General features: G+C 44.7%; 1 protein-coding gene across 2 annotated transcripts in view; it reads left to right on the plus strand.

Moving 5' to 3' along the window:
• Positions 1-20,677, plus strand: part of LOC126354750 (proton-coupled amino acid transporter-like protein CG1139) — a 123,420-nt gene that overhangs the window by 76,373 nt on the left and 26,370 nt on the right. For both annotated transcript variants that reach the window (XM_050004628.1, XM_050004630.1), the window contains 2 exons: positions 7,412-7,496; positions 12,861-13,148. In XM_050004628.1, coding sequence (XP_049860585.1) covers positions 7,412-7,496; positions 12,861-13,148 — 373 coding nt within the window. The remainder of the gene's footprint in view (positions 1-7,411; positions 7,497-12,860; positions 13,149-20,677) is intronic.

A 20,677-nucleotide genomic window follows, 5' to 3' on the forward strand; every position in this document is an offset into this window, starting at 1 on the left:
AAAGGACTCCCCCAGTGAATCTCAACCTGGCACCCGCCTTACCAACTATTAATTTTATATGATCATTCCCCTTCAAATCATTCAGTACGCTTACTCCCAGATATTTTACAGAAGTAACTGCTGTCAGTGTTTGTTCCGCTATCATATAATCATACAATAAAGGATCCTTCTTTCTATGTATTCTCAATACATTACATTTGTCTATGTTAACTGTCAGTTCCCACTCTCTGCACCATTGTGAAAAGCAATGGTCCCATGACACTCCCCTGTGGCACGCCAGAGGTTACTTTAACGTCTTTAGACGTCTCTCCATTGAGAATAACATGCTGTGTTCTGTTTGCTAAAAACTCTTCAATCCAGCCACACGGCTGGTCTGATATTCCGTAGGCTCTTACTTTGTTTATCAGGCGACAGTGCGGAACTGTATCGAACGCCTTTCGGAAATCAAGGAAAATGGCATCTGCTTGGGAGCCTGTATCTAATATTTTCTGGATCTCATGAACAAATAAAGCGAGTTGGGTCCCACACGATCGCAGTTTCCGGAATCCATGTTGATTCCTACAGAGTAGATTCTGGGTTTCCAGAAATGACATGATACGCGAGCAAAAAACATGTTCTAAAATTCTACAGCAGATCGATGTCAGAGATACAGGCCTAGAGTTTTGCGCATCTGCTCGACGACCCTTCTTGAAAACTGGTACTTCCTGTGCTCTTTTACAACCATTATAACCTTCTGTTCCTCTAGAGACTGTTAGAGGGGGGGGCAAGTTCTTTGTGGATGTTTTCACCACGTTTTGTTGTGGTCTTCATGCTACTGTATCCTGTGCAAGCCTCTTCACCTCCGACGAACTACTGCAACCTACATCTTTCTGAATCTGCTTACTGTATTCATCTCTTTATCTCCCTCCACACTTTCCTCCGATACTAAGTGATCCCTTGGTGCCTCAGAATGTGTCCTATCAACCGATCCCATCTTTTGGTCAAGTTGTACCACAAATTTCTTGTAACCCCAATTCTGTTCAGTACCTCCTCGTTAGTCACGTGATTCACCCATCTAATCTTCAACATTCTTTTGTAGCACCCATTTCAAAAGCTTCTATTCTCTTCTTGTCTAGTTCTTGTCTCTTCTTGTCTATCGTCCATGTCTCACTTCCATACGTGGCTACACTCCAGGCAAATACTTTCAGAAAGTCTTCCTAACACTTAAACCTATATGCGATGTCAACAAATGTCTCTTCTACAGAAACGCTTTTCTTGCCATTGCCAGTCTACGTTTTATAACCTCTCTACATCTATCATTATCAGTTATTTTGCTGCCCAAATAACAAATCAAATGGCTCTGAGCACTACGGGACTCAACATCTGAGGTCATCAGTCCCCTAGAACTTAGAACTACTTAAACCTATCTAAACTAAGGACATCACACACATCCTTGCCCGAGGCAAGATTCGAACCTGCGACCGTAGTGGTCGCGCGGTTCCAGACTGTAGCACCTAGAACCGCTCGGCCACACCGGCCGGCCCCAAATAACAAAACTCGTCTAGTACATTAAGTGTCTCATTTCCTAAGCTGATTCCCTTAGCATCAACTTATTTTATTCGACTATATGTCATTATCCTCGTTTTGCTTTTGTTGACTTTCATCTTATATCCTTCTTTCTAGACGCTCTCCATTCCGTTCAGCTGCCGTCTCTGACAGAATTGCAATGTCATCGGAAAACTTCAGTTTTCTATTTCTCCTCCCTGAGCTTTAATTCCTACTCCAATTTTTTTTTCTTTCTTTTTCAGCTTGTTCAGTGTACAGACTGAATAACTTCGGGGACAGGCTACAACCTGTTCACTTCCTTTTCACCCACTTCCTCCGTTTCATGCTATTAGACTCATTAGACTCATATAACTGCCGTTTGGTTACTCTATCAGAGAAAATGTGTGTGCCCCATTTCTAATAAACAGCAGTTGGCTGTATCGTTTCTAGAACAATTTTTCCCGCGTCTTTAAGGAGTACTTTGTTTCACGTTGACGTAGAAATCATTCCTTATTAACACAATCAGGATACCGAAAAGGCTATTTTCGTGAAGTGAGGTTCAAGGATATTGGTCAATTTTGATACAGCTCATGTTTCAGAAGGTAAAACGTTCTTCTCTACTGGACTCTTACTAAACTGTGAATATTATTCAGCAGTTTCAATAGTCAGAACGTTTGTTACAGTGGTAACTTTCGAAATGGATCCATTATATAGCGGCATCATTCCTGAGGAAATCACATACATCCGTCTGGGAGTACAATTGTTTTATGTAAGGAATTACGTGTTAAAGACATTTCTGATACATAAGTTTGATCCTCTGATGAAATGCAGTAAATTGAAATCGTTATGCCTGAGAGTTTGTTATAAAGTGTTATACATTACGAGCTTGAACGCTTAGAAATCGATGGAAAACCGTGAAACATCTGATAAATTCGATTATACTGGGAAGCTCATCTTTTACCTGAAGCGAACCTGATAGCAGTGACAATCAATTATTTTGCTATATGGTGACATGTTTTAGCACTATTAATCTGTTTTTCTGTAGCACTTTTTAATTTGTTATAATTTCTCGCCGATATCTTGCTTTGTGAAAATAGGATTTTAAAACTGTCCTGCTACTGTGTAGAGGTCTGGTAAATGGTAGTGATGGAGAATGCTCGAAATGAAGTTTTTCAAGCAGTATTTACTTTTCTTCTTTTTAGTTTATTCCCTTCATCTAATTTAAGATATCCGTGTTGTGCTGACGGCGTAATACCAGCACAGTAGGATGATTTAAAATGTTCCTCAACAATACTTATCCCTCTACTTGGGGCTTAGGAGCACCACCTGATATTACGACATGTTCCTCGTTGTCGGTCCTCTTCTGTTTCTAAATACTTCGACAGGTACGACCTATCTTCTGGAAGTAACTATAAGTAACTTCTTTTTCTCATGGAAGGTGGCAGCCTTGCGGATGCTCTAGCGCCTGAGGCCAGACAACCCCTTCGACAGCCCTTTCGTGCGGTTGAGGCACTACTCAGCTGAATGCATTTCGAAGTGTCTCACACGCGCATTTTAACCTGCTCAATACAATCACGTGGGTGGCGCCAAGGGTCTTGCCTAACTGGGTTGTCTTAGAGGGCCCTTTGCTGTGTTATTCGTGCACATGTTAATGTTGTACTTATCCGTGATCAAGCTGCAGAAGGGCATGAAAACGCATAGACGTTCTTTCCTGCTTCCAGGAACACTTTTAAATGTCATAGAATGGTTTTGAACGGTCCTCAGTTGTTCCAATCTGTATACCAGAGCAAAAATTGCGGTCGCACTACGCTCTTAAAGAATCAGATCGAATTCAGTGGGATAACAGACACAAAATGTTCTTGGAGAAGAGTTGAATCGTCCGGGGACTGTCAACAGTGTTGATCATTGTCAAGAACGCCGGCCTCTCGCTCATGGCACATGCATGCATGCCCGAAGGAACACTGCATCGTACTCCTTCACACCACTGCTACACTATTGGCCATTAAAATTGCTACACCACGAAGATGACGTGCCACGGACGCGAAATTTAACGGACAGGAAGAAGATGCTGCGATATGCAATTGATTAGCTTTTCAGTGCCTCCACACAAGATTGGCGCCGGTGGCGACACCTACAACGTGCTGACATGAGCAAAGTTTCCAACCGATTTTTCATACACAAACAGCAGTTGACCGACGTTGCCTGGTGAAACGTTGTTATGATGCCTCGTGTAAGGAGGAGAAATGCGTACCATCACATTTCCGACTTTGATAAAGGTCGGATTGTAGCCTATCGGTTTATCGTATCGCGACATTGCTGCTCACGTTGGTCGAGATCCAATGACTTTCAGCACAGTACGGAATCTGTGAGTACAAGAGGGTAATACGGAACGCTGTGCTGGATTCCAACGGCATCGTATCACTAACAGTCGAAATGACAGGCATCTCATGCGCATGGCTGTAACGGATCGTGCAGCCACGTCTCGTTCCCTGAGTCAAGAGATGGGGACGTTTGCAAGACAACAACCATCTGCACCAACAGTTCGACGACGTTTGCAGCAGCATGGACTATCAGCTCGGAGACCATGGCTGTGATTACCCTTGACGGTGCATCACAGACAGGAGCGCCTGCGATGGTGTACTCAACGACGAACCTGGGTGCACGAATGGCAAAACGTCATTTTTTGGATGAATCCAGGTTCTGTTTACAGCATCATGATGGTCGCATCCGTGTTTGGCGATATCGCGGTGAACGCACATTGGGAGCGTGTATTCGTTATCGCCATGCTGGTGTATCACCAGGCGTGATGGTATGGGGTGCTATTGGTTACACGTCTCGGTCACCTCTTGTTCGCATTGACGGCACATTGAACAGTGGACGCTATATTTCAGATGTGTTACGACCCGTGGCTCTACCCTTCATTCGATCCCTGCGAAACCCTACTTTTCAGGAGGATAATGCACGGCCGCATATTGCAGGTCTTGTACGGGCCTTTCTGGATACAGAAAATGTTGGACTGCTGCCCGGGCCAGCACATTCTCCAGATCTCTCACCAATTGAAAACGTCTGGTCAATGGTGGCCGATCCACTGGCTGGTCACAATACACCAGTCACTACTCTTGATGAAGTGTCGAATTGTGGTGAAGCTGCATGGGCAGCTGTACCTTTACACGCCATCCAAGCTCTGTTTGACCCAATGCCCAGGCGTATCAAGGCCGTTATTACGGCCAGAGGTGGTTGTTGTGGGTACTGATTTCTCAGGATCTATGCACCAAAATTGCGTGAAAATGTAATCACATGCCAGTTCTAGTATAATACATTTGTCCAATGAATACCCGTTTATCATCTGCAGTTAATCTTGATGTAGGAATTTTAATGGCCAGTAGTGTATATTGATGTTATCGGCCGAAAGCGGGCCTTTGAGTTACATACACAATGTCTCCCCAGTACGGAAATAATATTAATGGGATGTACGAGTTCAGATATGTCGCATAGACGACGACATATGGAAGTTGAGTCTGATCGTGAGTGGTGCTCAGACAACCAAAGTGGTTAAAGTGACCGCTCGCGTGAAGCGGGAGACCAGAGTTCGAGACCCCAGCCGGCACAAATTTTCACTGTCTTCATGTCATTATACAGCTGGAGGGTGATCATATTCGCAGCTGCGAATACATTTCATGTTTTTCATAGCACCTGTAGCCGCCGCAGACTCTGTTCCTTCAGACATGCATGCACATCTGAAGGAGAAATGTACCTCTGCACAAATTGCAAATAGTGTTCCATTTGGGGTTATTCGACCACCTTTTACTTGACAGCACTTTGGCGACTTGTGATTGGATGTTGATGAAATGATGCCGAGGGCAACCAAAAATCGAGTCCCTGAGGAGATAAAATCTCTGACCGTGAGTAACCGAACAGGGTCTCTGTCTGGCAGTCAAGCGTACTGATCACTTTTTTTTAATATCATCAATACATAAATTTTGCAATAATGACAAGATAGAAAATGTACTGTCGAATTTGGGCAAGAAAAATTTCACTATAAGGTTTCCTCTGGCGTTGTTAACTACTCTTTTTGTTTTTAAGGCCAGTGGGCATACATGTTACCATTAACAGTGAACATAATGAAATTACAATACAAAATGAAACCTACGTGAAAGTGTTGTATGTTTTTAGAAGACGGTATAAAACAGAACACAACCAAACTGCGGATGCTCTTCTAGTAGCCCAACGTAAGACTAACGACCACTCGAAACATCACAAAATAAACACCATCCAATCCCAACACTGCACAGCAGGGACTTTGGGAGCGATTTCTCAGAGTACATTCTTGTTAAATGGTTCATTTTCAGATGCGTGTCAGCTAGTGGGGGAGGGGGGGGGGGAAGAGGGGGGAGGGGGCGACCTTAAATACACTGATTAAGTAATTAGCAAAAAAGTCTGACAACTATATCTGGAAGAGAACTGCAGTTCAACACATCTTTTCTGTAGGAAGGTCCAAAAGTCAGCCACATCTTTGAGAACGTGTCGAAAAGAGTAGTCCATAGAACGTCCTTTGATCCAATTATTCACATGTGTCTTTGGTTGGGGAAAGTGGGTCCCAGCCAGGCAAAGGAGTGTTCTGGACTCGGTCGTGTATGACGTCATTCTCAGAAGACAAGTATCCTCCAAATTACAAGCCACACAACCGATGAAGGTCCGCACAGAAGGCGATGTTCATCCGTGTTGGGCTCATGACACCTCATATACACTGAGGATTCAGCTAGAGCAATGTCGTACAGTCTACGTCTTATACGAAACTTCTTTTTAACCATGAGATACCAGACGGCTCTTGTCTCCATCCCGAAATATGTTTGGTGGATCACTTGCTACGTCTGAGCCCACGTGACCCCTTAGTGGCGTTTCTCAAGCACATACTGAGGCTGAATCCTTATCAGCAGGCCGTACACATCACACGCCTTGAGCGCCCTGGTGCAGAGTAAATTCATGTGCACAGAGCTATAACCGAGGCAGAATGTTTTGATGTGTGAGAACGCAGGCGCAATATGAGCCTATGCAGTAGGGGACAGGCGGGGCAGAGGCACCAATTCGTAAATGAGGAAACCAGTGAACTTAGGTCGACGATGGGTCCTCATCTTGAGCGTGATGTTAATATAAAGCGATGCCGCACGTGCACGAACGCTGGTACATGGGGTAGAGGTTAAGATCATCGTATCGTGTCTTTCAGACATATCTATTACTAACGAAGTATCCAAAGGCCGCCTACATCAGCTGTGTCGTAACTGAGGTCATCGTTGGGATGTATAACAGATGTGATATCTGGGACGCCATATGAGTGTTAATTAATGGGACCCTTTGGACCATGTTGGACGCTCATAGGAGGTGACCTCCAACATTCGTGCTGAGAGCTTCTAAAAGGCATGTATAGTTCAGCGCCGTTGTACGGCGGACGTCTCTCATAAATACTATTCCTCTTGTGAATTAGAGGTGCTGTCAGACAATTAACGTCTTAAAAATAAACTGAAATAATTTCTTCTCGACAATTTGTTTTGCGTAGATGAATTCCTGAGTGGATAATATGTATGTGGTTGGGTTTCACTTATCAAATTTTCTGAGGAAATGAATCTTTTTTGTGATCTTACTGGCAGGTTAGACCTCATAATTAGTTGACGAGAATATAATCCACGAAAATGCAATGAAGTTAACTTGTCGCTAGTTAACAGCATTCGCTGACCAGCTCTGTAATAAACGACGGACAGGAAATGTTTATAGCGCACTTTCTGTAAAATGTTTGTTTTCATATAGATTTTCATATACACGGATTACTTGTAGACGGACAGCAAAGTGGAGGAATTGTGCAGAGACTGACTGGTGCTCTCCTCTTCCGCAGCTGGTTCGTGAGCGCCGGCCTGTTCGCCACCTACTACAGCAGCATCACCATCTACATCATCTTCATCGCCGCCACACTCAAGCAGGTCAGCTGCCGCTTCCACCGAAGAACAAGTGTGCCTTCCTGCCATTTCACCCACGGACGTATTACAGGTGTAGCGGACGTAATATTTAGTGCAGCTCTCCATCCCACTGTGCGGTACTACGGTAGTGGTTGGATCACGCCAGGCCTTTCTACACTTGCCCTTCAATCAAACAGTAGACCACCGGGCCCAGGGAGCCTACATTTCAAGATCAGTAGAGAGCATCTGCGACCTTGATCTCCAAGGTGGCAAGAATGACTAATTAGGCACTGTAACTTCTGTGCTGTTAGTATGAAGAACTCTGATCAAAGTCACAGGTTCCTGTCGTCTGCATCGTGGGGCCAAGAGCAAAAGTGAACCAAGTCAGAACTTAACTCTTTCGTGAAAAACTGATACGAAGTTAAAGTAATATATTTAATTGCAGATGCAGAATTATACATTAATTTTTTACAGAGAAAAATAACGAACACATGCTGACCCAGGACACAACTTTTCGTTAGTATAAAAGTTGATTTTACAGATTATATCACAATTTACTGGACATGGTTCACTAATGCACTGAAAAAGTTTGACTTCTGACTTCAAGTATAATTAAACCTACATCTCTGGTTCTTTCCATTTTTTATATATATCCTCTTAAATTACTTTTGTCTCTAATTAATTATTCAAACTGCAAACCTGCAAGCAAGTTCAGTTAATATTGCTTCTTGCTCTTGTTCTTCATCTCCTTAAACACGATTTCGTACCCACTTACTGAATCATTGTCTTCATGAAAATCTTGATAGACGTTTTACGATCTTCTTCTTGTAGCAGTATCGGCAATTAAAAGATTGTTGTCCTATGCATGGTGTAGTGATAAAATGAAATTCACTGAATCGAGCATGTCCTTCGTCTTTTGATTTGTAACTTGGAAAGCTGTTCCTGATCAACACTAACTAGTGAGTCTAGTTTATTTCTTTTTTTCATCTTCATAAATGTAACACATTGAATTCCGCCAAATCACTTAGAGTTTAAACCCCATTTTAAAAGACATGCCTTTTAGTACCTTATCCATCGAATTTTTAACCAGTATACTCGATGATCATCAACAATTTGTTTCCTGTTTGTAATCTGCTGTTCTAATGATTTTGCACTTATAAAATTTTCTCTTTCCATTACACTGACTTCAGATTTTGGGGGTTTGCGTTTTGCGGATTTTACAGTAATGAACCAGTCCTCTGGGCTATAATTAGAATGCATGTTACTTGGAGTTTCATCAATTAGACCGAAGTCAGTATTATCCGGTAAGAATGAAGGCTCAATATCATGAATTTGTGGTCAGCCATTCATCTGAATTTCTGCATCATTGTCTGGTTTTAGCACGGTCAGAGCCGTGTTAACATTTTGGTTCTGTTCAGAACACACATATGAGATATACGTAGGAGGGAGCAATATACTGCTTGACTCTTCGGTGAAGGTATGTTCTCGAAACTTTAACAAAAGCCCGTACCGAGCTACTGAGCGTTTCTCCTGCAGAGTCTTCCACTGGAGTTCATCTATCATCTCCGTAACGCTTTCGCGATTACTAAATGATCCTGTAATGAAGCGCGTTGCTCTCCGTTGGATCTTTTCTATCTCTTCTATCAACCCTATCCGGTACGGATCCCACACTGCTGAGCAGTATTCAACCAGTGGGCGAGCAAGCGTACTGTAACATATTTCCTTTGTTTTCGGATTGCATTTCCTTAGGATTCTTCCAATGAATCTCAGTCTGGCATCTGCCTTACCGACCATTCCATTTAAATCACTCCTAAAGCGTACTCCCACATAATTTATGGAATTAACTACTTCCAGTTGCTGACCTGCTATTTTGTAGCTAAATGATAAGGGATCTATCTTTCTATGTATTCGCAGCACATAACACTTGTCTACATTGAGATTCAATTGCCATTCCCTGCACCATGCGTCAATTCGCTGCAGATCCTCCAGCATTTCAGTACAATTTTCCATTGTTACAACCTCTCGATACACCACAGCATCATCTGAATAAAGCCTCAGTGAACTACCGATGTCACCCACCAGGTCATTTATGTATGTTGTGCATAGCAACGGTCCTATGACACTCCCGTGCGGCACACCTGAAATCTCACTTCTTCGAAAGACTTCTCTCCATTGAGAATGACATGCTGCGTTCTGATATCTAGGAACTCTTCAATCCAATCACACAATTGGTCTGATAGTCCATATGCTCTTACTTTGTTCATTAGACGACTAAGGGGAACTGTATCGAATGCCTTGCGGAAGTCAAGAAACACGGCATCTACCTGTGAACCCGTGTCTATGGTCCTCTGAGTCTCGTGGACGAATAGAGCGAGCTGGGTTTCACACGACAGTCTTTTTCGAAACCCATGCTGATTCCTACAGAGTAGATTTCTACTCTCCAGAAAAGTCATTATACTCGAACATAATACGTGTTCCAAAATTCTACAACTGATCGACGTTAGAGATATAGGTCTACAGTTCTGCACATCTGTTCGACGTCCCTTCTTGAAAGCGGGGATGACCTGTGCCCTTCTCCGATACTTTGGAACGCTACGCTCTTCTAGAGGCCTACGGTAGACCGGTGCAAGAAGGGGGGCAAGTTCCTTCGCGTACTCTATGTAAAATCGAACTGGTATCCCATCATAATTGCCGGCCGCGGTGGCCGTGCGGTTCTGGCGATGCAGTCCGGAACCGCGGGGCTGCTACGGTCGCAGGTTCGAATCCTGCCTCGGGCATGGGTGTGTGTGATGTCCTTAGGTTAGTTAGGTTTAAGTAGTTCTAAGTTCTAGGGGACTTATGACCTAAGATATTGAGTCCCATAGTACTCAGAGCCATTTGAACCATTTTTTTTTGGTATCCCATCAGGTCCAGCAGCCTTTCCTCTTTTGAGCGATTTTAATTGTTTCTCTATCCCTCTGTCGTCTATTTCGATATCTACCATTTTGTCATCTGTGCGACAAACTAGAGACCGAACTACAGTGCAGTCTTCCTCTGTGAAACAGCTTTGGAAAAAGACATTTAGTATTTCGGCCTTTAGTCTGTCATGCTCTGTTTCAGTACCATTTTGGTCACACAGTGTCTGGACATTTTGTTTTGATCCACCTACCGCTTTGACATAAGACCAAAATTTCTTACGATTTTCTGCCAAGTCAGTACATAGAACTTTACTTTCGAATTCATTGAACGCCTCTCGCATAGCCCTCCTCACACTACATTTCGCTTCGCGTAAATTTTGTTTGTCTGCAAGGCTTTGGCTATGTTTATGTTTGCTGTGAAGTTCCCTTTGCTTCCGCAGCAGTTTTCTAACTCGGTTGTTGGACCACGGTGGCTCTTTTCCACCTCTTACGATCTTGCTTGGCACATACTCATCTAACGCCTATTGTACGATGGTTTTGAACTTTGTTCACTGATCCTCAACACTATCTGTACTTGAGACAAAACTTTTGTGTTGAGCCGTCAGGTACTCTGTAATCTGCTTTTTGTCACTTTTGCTAAACAGAAAAATCTTCCTACCTTTCTTAATATTTCTATTTACGGCTGAAATCATCGATGCAGTAACCGCTTTATGATCGCTGATTCCCTTTTCTGCATTAACTGTTTCATATAGTTCGGGTCTGTTTGTCACCAGAAGGTCTGATACGTTATCGCCACGAGTCGGTTCTCTGTTTAACTGCTCAAGATAGTTTTCAGATAAAGCACTTAAAAAAATTTCACTGGATTCCTTGTCCCTGCCACCCGTTATGAACGTTTGAGTCTCCCAGTCTATATCCGGCACGTTAAAATCTCCACCCAGAACTATAACGTGGTGGGGAATTCTACTCGAAATATGTTCCAAATTATTCTTCAGGTGCTGAGCCACATCAGCTGCTGAGCCCGAGGGCCTGAGCCTGCTTTAATCGTGACCTTCACCCAAATCATTTCACATTTCGGATCTCCGTCAATTTCCTTCGATACTATTGCACTTCTTATTGCTATAAACACGCCTCCCCCTTCACTGTCCAGCCTGTCTCTGCGGTATACATTCCAATCTGAGTTTAGAATTTCATTACTGTTTACGTCTGGTTTCAGCCAACTTTCTGTCCCTAGTGCTATATGGGCGTTGTGTCCGTTTATTAATGAGAGCAGTTCTGGAACCTTTCTATAGACACTCCTGCAGTTTACTATTCCCTATTGCATTTTGCCTACTCCTACCTTGCCGCGTCTCAGGAGGCGTCTTGTCGGGCCTAGGGAGGGAATTATCTAACTTAAAAAAAACCATGTGCACTCCACACGTACACCGCTACCCTTGTAGCCCCTTCCGGCGTGTAGTGCACGCCTGACCTATTCAGGGGGACACTACATTTCCCCACCCGATAGCGGAGGTCAGTGCATGATACTATAAAATGTGTAGGTTTCCTTCCACATTTGATGCTTTCTTAAGCGTGACAAGGGAACCATACCTTCACCATAAAAACACCCACATAGCCAAAAGCCATGTCCTTCATACCTCACTCTTGGTACCACACATGATGACAGGTGCCGTTCTCAAACCATTTACCAAACCCAAATTGTTTCAACGGATTGCCACAGGGTACAGCGCCATTCACCACTCCGAATCAGTCGTTTTCAGTCTTTCACTGTCCAGTGAAGTCACTCTTTACACCATCTTTTTTGCGTTACTTTGCAGTGACTTCAGAAATCTATGGGTTGTGCAACCGCTCGACTATTGTGCCCCATTTTTTAACGCCATACCCACAGTCATCGTACTAGCTGGACTGTTGGTAGCTCTTTGGAACTCACGAGTGATTTCTTCTGCTGATTTCATGCCATTTTACACCCGCCTTCGGCATTGGTCGACGGTCCCTCTCCGTCTGTACCTGAGGTCTCCTTGGTCTTGGTTCAGCTCTTGTTATTCCTTTGCATTTCCACTTATCAGTCACATCACCGACAGTCTACTTGAGCAGCCGTGGAAGGGCTGTAATGGTCCGGATGGTTTTCTTACTCAAGACTAGTACACTTCCAAAGTCACTGACTTGTCCTGAACGATGTATTGTGCTGTTACTGCTTCTCTACTACCAACACAACACTCCCCGCCTCGTTATATACTGACAGGTTCGCCTCTCGTGACATCTAGTGGTCAGTTCTACATTACATTGAGGTATCTGGACACTTTTGATCAGATACAATGTCAATCCTTCGCGTCCATTTTCTCCAATATAAACACCAGACTAAATTTCGTTACAAGCATTTCCGCGTTGCTGTTGTAGAGAAAATAGCGCTGTTAAGCCAGGGTGCGCGAGTGTTTGTTCAGCCTGTGTGTGTAGTGAGGTGACTGCTGTACAAACTGAGACTAGTTTCCCTCCTCAGGTTGGAGACTACCACTCTACGTCTGACGCGACACGCTTCGATGTGCGGCTCTACACGGCCATGCTGGCTCCCCTGGTGCTGGCCAAGGGCCAGCTGCGGCACCTCAAGACGCTGGTGCCCTTCTCGATGCTGGCCAACCTGTGCATCGTGACGGGCTTCGCGGTCACCTTGTACTACATGTTCGTCGACCTGCCGCCGTTAGAAGACCGCCGCCTGCTGCCGTCATCCATCACTGCCCTACCAGTCTTCCTCACCACCACCATCTACGCTATGGAAGGCGTCGGCGCGGTGAGTACGCCCATACAGGTATCTTAGTGTCTGGACATATGTGGCCAGAGACAGCATCAGAAACTCTTCCTTCTAACCTCCTCCCAGTCTACACAGATTCCATTCAGGGATTTGGGCATGTAGAATTGAATCGATTTGCGTAAGAGATGATGTATGTAACATCATCACTGAGCAGCCCTCGGTGTGCCCAACAATCCCTTGATATCCTATAGGGAATTGGCCTTCCAGATGGGTCAACATACATCGTGCACCACTTACTTTGCAGACTTATTCAACTTTGTATGAATTCCCCATGGACACAATTTCTACACAAGAGTAACGTGTTGAAATTCTGATAGCATTATGTGTACAAATATGTTTTGACAAGTTATGGTGCTATGGCATCGCTAGCAGACTGTGCCATTTGTCCACGGACTCTGAAGATCATGCGGTAACTTCACAATGTTCTTCCCATGGATAGCGATGTGGTGCACTCTGAATCCAGTTCTCATGAGCAGCCAGCTACTGTCCTTGATCTTCCAGTTGGACGGAAACTATCACGCTTTCACGTAAGCACAACTTTGACCTAGAAAGTATATTCTAACAAACCGCCCAACCAGGATTATTGCGCTAGCTTTCATTCTCTGCTCGACGTCCCGTCAATTTGTACAGTCCTTGGTCTTTTTTACGTATCCCAGTATTCACTTCACTAATTGGTTCAAAAACCTTTCTGATGATTTTCTGTTCAAAGATCAACACGTTCTCTTTATATTTCTGGAGTGCTTTCTGTCCCAAATAACAGTACTGGTACTATCACTGCATTATAAGGTTTAAGTCTGTTCTTAATTGATATCATTTGTGTTGCAATTATCTGCTTCAGACTCATTGAAGTTTTAGATACATTTACTATACGTTGCGTAATTACTTGTTTTAAGTTATTAGACCAGATGAACCAGATGCTAAAGTATTTAAAACTTCCCCTTCTCTCTATGCACTATACTACTACCTGTAATGGAGCGTTATTAACGGTTTCTCCGGATACTTCGATCGTTCCAGTCTTCTCCTCATTAATTCGAAGTGCAATTTTACTGGCGTTGTTTACTAAGTCCCCTACAGTTTACGCTATGGCTGCGCTGTCGTGTGTATATCCCAATAACTGTGTTCTTCTAAGTATTTTGCTTCACCTCACTACCTTCTCTTTTCATTTCGAGAATTGCTCCCTCCTGGGACAAATTAAAAACCTGTAGTGAAATGTCATCATCTGAAATACCATCATCAGGAGATGCTGAATTCCTTGGGCAGCTCCCATGGAATTTCGTCTCGGCTTTTATCTCAGCTGTACACTCCTTCACCAAATTAATTAACTACCTTGGACCGCAGGTCTCCCTCAGGATGTTGCGCGTACTTAATCTGTGTATACTATCATAAGCCTTTGAGAAATCTACAAATGTTACCATAAACCGATTCTCCCAAATTTGTCTCATGCTTGAAATTTGATCCCCAGATGGACTTGCTGCCAGAAAATGAGCCTGCTACTCTGCAACAATATCTTCAGCAAATGGCCGCAGATTTTCAAAAATTGTTAACGATAGAACTTTGTGTGGTACACTTAGCAGAGACCTACTTCTGTAGATGCCACAATTCCTGTTACTGTTCGTTTTGAGCAGTGGGATAATGGTAGATTACTTCCACTCTTTGGGTAATTCCTCCTTTATCCATAACTGACTTACGAAAGTGTACATCTCTTTCTGAAATGTTTCCTCTCCTGCTTTCAATATTTCTGCCGTTATTATATCTTTTCCTGGCTCGTTATTATTCTCTTTGTACGTCATGTTGAGTCATTTCAGTTTTTCCTTTCTGTACCACGTCTGAAATTCTTCCTTTTAGTACAAAATTCTCAGTATCTTCAGCGTTCAGTAGCTGCTCCAAATTCTTTCTTTTTTTGCAGCATATTTTTAGAAGTAGCGGCTTAATTCTTTGACCATTTCTCACATGATTCATCACGTGAAATATTTTCCTACTGTCAAATATTGTATTTATCCTCCAAATTTCATCAGTAGCCTTGGTCATGAATTTTCACAGAACGAGGTCAGCACAGTGGATTTGAGCCATCCTGATTTAGGTTTTCCGTGATTTCCCTAAATCACTTTAGGCAAATGCCGGGATGGTTTCTTAGGAAGGGCATGGACGAATTCCTTCCTCATTCTTCCCTAACCTGATGGGACCGATGATCTCGCTGTTTGGTCCCCTCCCCCAAATCAACGAACCAACCATGAGGTTTCTTTTCTTTAACCTCAGAATCATTCGTTTCTCTTTTTATGTTACTGAGTGTGTCCGGATTTTCCTCACAATTTCTCTCCAACGCGTGTATTTGTGTTAGTGTCTTCTTGGTCTATTCAGATGCTTCGCATGTATCATTGAACTATTTCTTCCTGGTTGTTGTTTTAGAATCTCGTTTACTGCTTCAGTTATAGTAGTTTTTTTTATCTTCCCACTGATCTTTGGTCACTGGGTTTGGTGACAGGACTTCAAATGTGTTATGCACTCAGACACTATACTAATAATACAACTCTGGATTCTTAAGCTTCTTGTCCAACTACCTGTTGATCATGTTCTTCTTCTTCCTGAAATAGCCCACCTATATTTGTAAATGGTTGATTTCTGGGTAGCCGGCAGCTGTGGCAGAGCTGTTCTAGGCGCTTCAGTCCCGAACCGCGCTGCTGCTGCTGCGTTCGCAGGTTCGAATCCTGCTTCAGCCATGGATGTGTGTGATGTCCTTAGGTTAGTTACGTTTGAGCAGTTCTAAGTCTAGGGCACTGATGACCTCAGATGTTAAGTCCCATACTGCTTAGAGCCATTTTTTTGATTGATGGGTGTCCGCATCAGCTCCTCTGTTAGACATATCATATACACTCCTGGAAATGGAAAACAGAACACATTGACACCGGTGTGTCAGACCCACCATACTTGCTCCGGACACTGCGAGAGGGCTGTACAAGCAATGATCACACGCACGGCACAGCGGACACACCAGGAACCGCGGTGTTGGCCGTCGAATGGCGCTAGCTGCGCAGCATTTGTGCACCGCCGCCGTCAGTGTCAACCAGTTTGCCGTGGCATACGGAGCTCCATCGCAGTCTTTAACACTGGTAGCATGCCGCGACTGCGTGGACGTGAACCGTATGTGCAGTTGACGGACTTTGAGCGAGGGCGTATAGTGGGCATGCGCGAGGCCGGGTGGACGTACCGCCGAATTGCTCAACACGTGGGGCGTGAGGTCTCCACAGTACATCGATGTTGACGCCAGTGGTCGGCGGAAGGTACACGTGCTCGTCGACCTGGGACCGGACCGCAGCGACGCACGGATGCACGCCAAGACCGTAGGATCCTACGCAGCAGTGCCGTAGGGGGCCGCACCGCCATTTCCCAGCAAATTAGGGACACTGTTGCTCCTGGGGTATCGGCGAGGACCATTCGCAACCGTCTCCATGAAGCTGGGCTACGGTCCCGCACACCGTTAGGCCGTCTTCCGCTCACGCCCCAACATCGTGCAGCCCGCCTCCAGTGGTGTCGCGACAGGCGTGAATGGAGGGACGAATGGAGACATGTCGTCTTCAGCGATGAGAGTCGCTTCTGCCTTGGTGCCAATGATGGTCGTATGCGTGTTTGGCGCCGTGCATGTGAGCGCCACAATCAGGACTGCATACGATCGAGGCACACAGTGCCAACACCCGGCATTATGGTGTGGGGAGCGATCTCCTACACTGGCCGTACACCTCTGGTGATCGTCGAGGGGACACTGAATAGTGCAGGGTACATCCAAACCGTCATCGAACCCATCGTTCTACCATTCCTAGACCGGCAAGGGTACTTGCTGTTCCAACAGGACAATGCACGTCCCCATGTATCCCGTGCCCCCCAACGTGCTCTAGAAGATGTAAGTCAACTACCCTGGCCAGCAAGATCTCCGGATCTGTCCCCCATTGAGCATGTTTGGGACTGGATGAAGCGTCGTCTCACGCGGTCTGCACGTCCAGCACGAACGCTGGTCCAGCTGAGGCGCCAGGTGGAAACGGCATGGCAAGCCGTTCCACAGGACTACATCCAGCATCTCTACGATCGTCTCCATGGGAGAATAGCAGCCTGCATTGCTGCGAAAGGTGGATATACACTGTACTAGTATCGACATTGTGCATGCTCTGTTGCCTGTGTCTATGTGCCTGAGGTTCTGTCAGTGTGATCATGTGATGTATCTGACCCCAGGAATGTGTCAATAAAGTTTCCCCTTCCAGGGACAATGAATTCACGGTGTTCTTATTTCAATTTCCAGGAGCGTATTTCTTCTACCTCTCACTTATAAACATACGATCGGTCTGATATATCGTATGACCACCTGAGGGAAGTCCTTCTGTGTATCCTTTTGTAGGGGAAGGTCACCGAGCTCAACAGAAGTTTATGGCTTAGCGCCAAACTCACCAGATGCAGTATACCATCTTTACCGATAGTTTGCCTGCACATGTCTTCCTGCCCGCAGCTCGTGGTCTAGTGGTAGCCGGCACGGTACCTCAGCGTGTTCTGTCAGAGAGTGGCTCGCCCTGAGTAAAGGAATCAACGATCAACTTGAACGGATGTCTTGTGACGTCCTCCCAGACCAAAACACAACGAACAATACTTAAGAAAATGAAAAAAAGAAGTGGCTTGCGTCGCTTTCTCTGGATCACGGGGTCCCGGGTTCGATTGCCGGCAGGGTTGGGGGATTTTCTCTGCCCGAGAACTGGGTGTCCGTATTGTCCTCATCATTTCATCATCATCATCATCATAATTCGTTACAGTGGCTAACTTGGACAATGTAAAAATTGGTACCTTGTACGGTCGCTGATGACCGCGCAGATGAGCGCCCCACAAACCAAACATCATCATCGTCATGACATGTCTTCCTGTCTCAATTTGGCATATAAATTTCCCAAAATGATGTTAATGTTACTGATACCAATGATTCCCACTGTTCTTTCTAGTTCTTCATAAAATTCACTTTTCTCGCCCGCGTCGTTTACGTTTATTGCTATATTGCAGTGCCTGTGTTGTTCAAACGTACGATGCAACGTTCATTCAGACATGTATGCATATCCGAAGGAACAGGCACTGCGGTGGCTACAGCCACTAAGAAAGACGTGATATGTATTCGCACTTGCGAATATGGAAAGCATCAGCTGTAAACGGAATTATGACAGTGAAAATTTGTGCCAGACCGGGATCGAACCAGGATTTCGTCTTACCATTAGGATATCCGTGCAAGACTCACAGCCAGACCCCAGTTCCGTTTGTCGTCAACAATGCGTCTACAATCCGCATTCGTGCATTATTTGTGTATGATCCGTACACGGGAGAAATGCAAAGTTTCTTTGGACATGAATGACTGCTGTAGGCGGATAAAAATGATACCACAGTGTCTGAGTTCTTCAGAAGAATAATATGAACTTCTATCGGACATGCATGCACATATGTCTGAAAGAACTTTGTATCCTGACCAACATAGGCGCTACAAAATCATATTTATGCACCGATACCGGGCAAGTGACTTTCAATTAAAATGACTCCCCTGCACAGGAATATATACGGAGGCAATTATTGAACTACATGAAATAAAATTTTCTTGACTAGCGAACGGTTTGAGTTAGGAAGTTCAAACTGCACGGCTGGCTCCGGGCCGTGATGTAATTACTATGCGCATGTGCGACGTTGTGTTTGTGTCACCGTCGCGGAGTGAGCGCTGGTGCTGTTTGCTCAGTTCTAGGCCGTTTCACGTGCTCTGGCTTAAGCAAACAGATCAGATTGGCGAACCAGTACAGCAAATCAAAGTTATGCTCCAAAACGAATTCGCACCACTAGAAGCATTCGAAGTCGAAAGACTTTTACGAGGAGAGGTGATAATCCCGGCGGCCTACATTGTCGGTATGCATTTATCCACTGTGGGCAGTATAGTCTATGTGAAGATCATCAATGATGCAACATGTGAACGGATCCTTCGGAAAAGAAAACAGTGCTTCCGCTACTGCCACGCTGAAGGCAATGTGGATACTGTGGACGTCGATCATGGTTGTATGGGACTCCACACGATCAAGATCTTTGAACTTCCATTTGAACTCCCAGCACAAGACGTCGAGTCGACCCTTCACCGCTACAGCCATGTCGTGACAAAATAGATGCAGTTCCCAATATCTACCGACCCAAATCATCGACTCGAAGTGTCCAGAATGTTCTTCAAACCAATGTGAAGAGTCACGGCCAGGCGAAATGGCGCATTGTCATCCCTAAATATTTCGTCATTGTTTGGGAAATCCCCAGTGCATAAATGGATGTAAATGGTGTCTAAGCAGGCGAACATAAAAGAGCGGCCCAGTCCATTCCATGTCAACACAGCTCACACTGTTGTGGAAGAACCAACAGCTTGCACAATGCCTTGTTGGCAGTTTAGGTTCATGACTTAGTGGGGTCGGTTCCGCACTCGAACTTTACCATTTGCCCTTAACAACTGAAATTGAGACACATCTGATCAGGCTACAGTTTTCCAGTGATCTAGGATCCAAACGATAAGATTACGAGCCCAGGAGAGGCGCCGCAGGCGATGCCGCGCTTTTAGTAAAGACTCTCGCGTCGGGTATCTGCTGCTATAGTCCATTAACGCCACATTTCTCCGTACTGTCCAAACGAATACGTTCCTCGTACGTCCCACATTGATTTCTGCGGTTATTTCGCGCAGTGGTGCTTGTCTGTTAGCACCGACAACTCTACATAAAAGCCACTGCTGTCGGTAGCTAAATGAATTCCGTCGGCCACTGCGTTGTCCATGCTGAGAGATGATGCATGTAAGTTTATATTCTCGACGCACTCTTGACACTGCAGATCTCGCATTATTGAATGCCCTAGCTATTTACGAAATGGAATTCTCCAAGCGTCTAACTCCAACTACCATTCCGCGTGAAATGTCTGTTAATTCCCATCGTGCTGCGTTAATAACGCCGGGCACCTTTTCACGTGAATCATGAACACACATGAAAGCTCCGCCAATGCAGTGCTCTTTATACATCCGGCACGCGATACTACCGCCATCTGGACATATGTATATCATTATCCCATCACTTTTACCACCTCACTGTTCGAGAACGGCCGAAATAGGCAGGCGACAGTCAATTAAGTCTCAGCGTTCGGGAAATAATGTGTTTGTGCGCCGGGGACACTTTCCTCTGCGTGATCTCTACTCATGCACACTTGAAAACTGCCAAAGGTTTTAACCACTATCGTTGACTGTGTAGTCAAGCGTTTAAATATAATTTTCGTATACACTGGTCAACCAGAAGGTTGTGAAAACCGACCTACTACCCATACACTACTGTCCATTAAAATTGCTACACCACGAATATGACGTGACACAGACCCGAAATTTAACCGACAGGACGACGATGCTGTGATACGCAATTTATTAGCTTTTCAGAGGATTCACATAAGGTTGGCACCGATGGCGACACCTACAACGTGCTGTATTTCTCATA

The sequence above is a fragment of the Schistocerca gregaria genome, chromosome 3 (genome assembly GCF_023897955.1).
Source record: "Schistocerca gregaria isolate iqSchGreg1 chromosome 3, iqSchGreg1.2, whole genome shotgun sequence".
Lineage (NCBI taxonomy): Eukaryota > Metazoa > Arthropoda > Insecta > Orthoptera > Acrididae > Schistocerca > Schistocerca gregaria.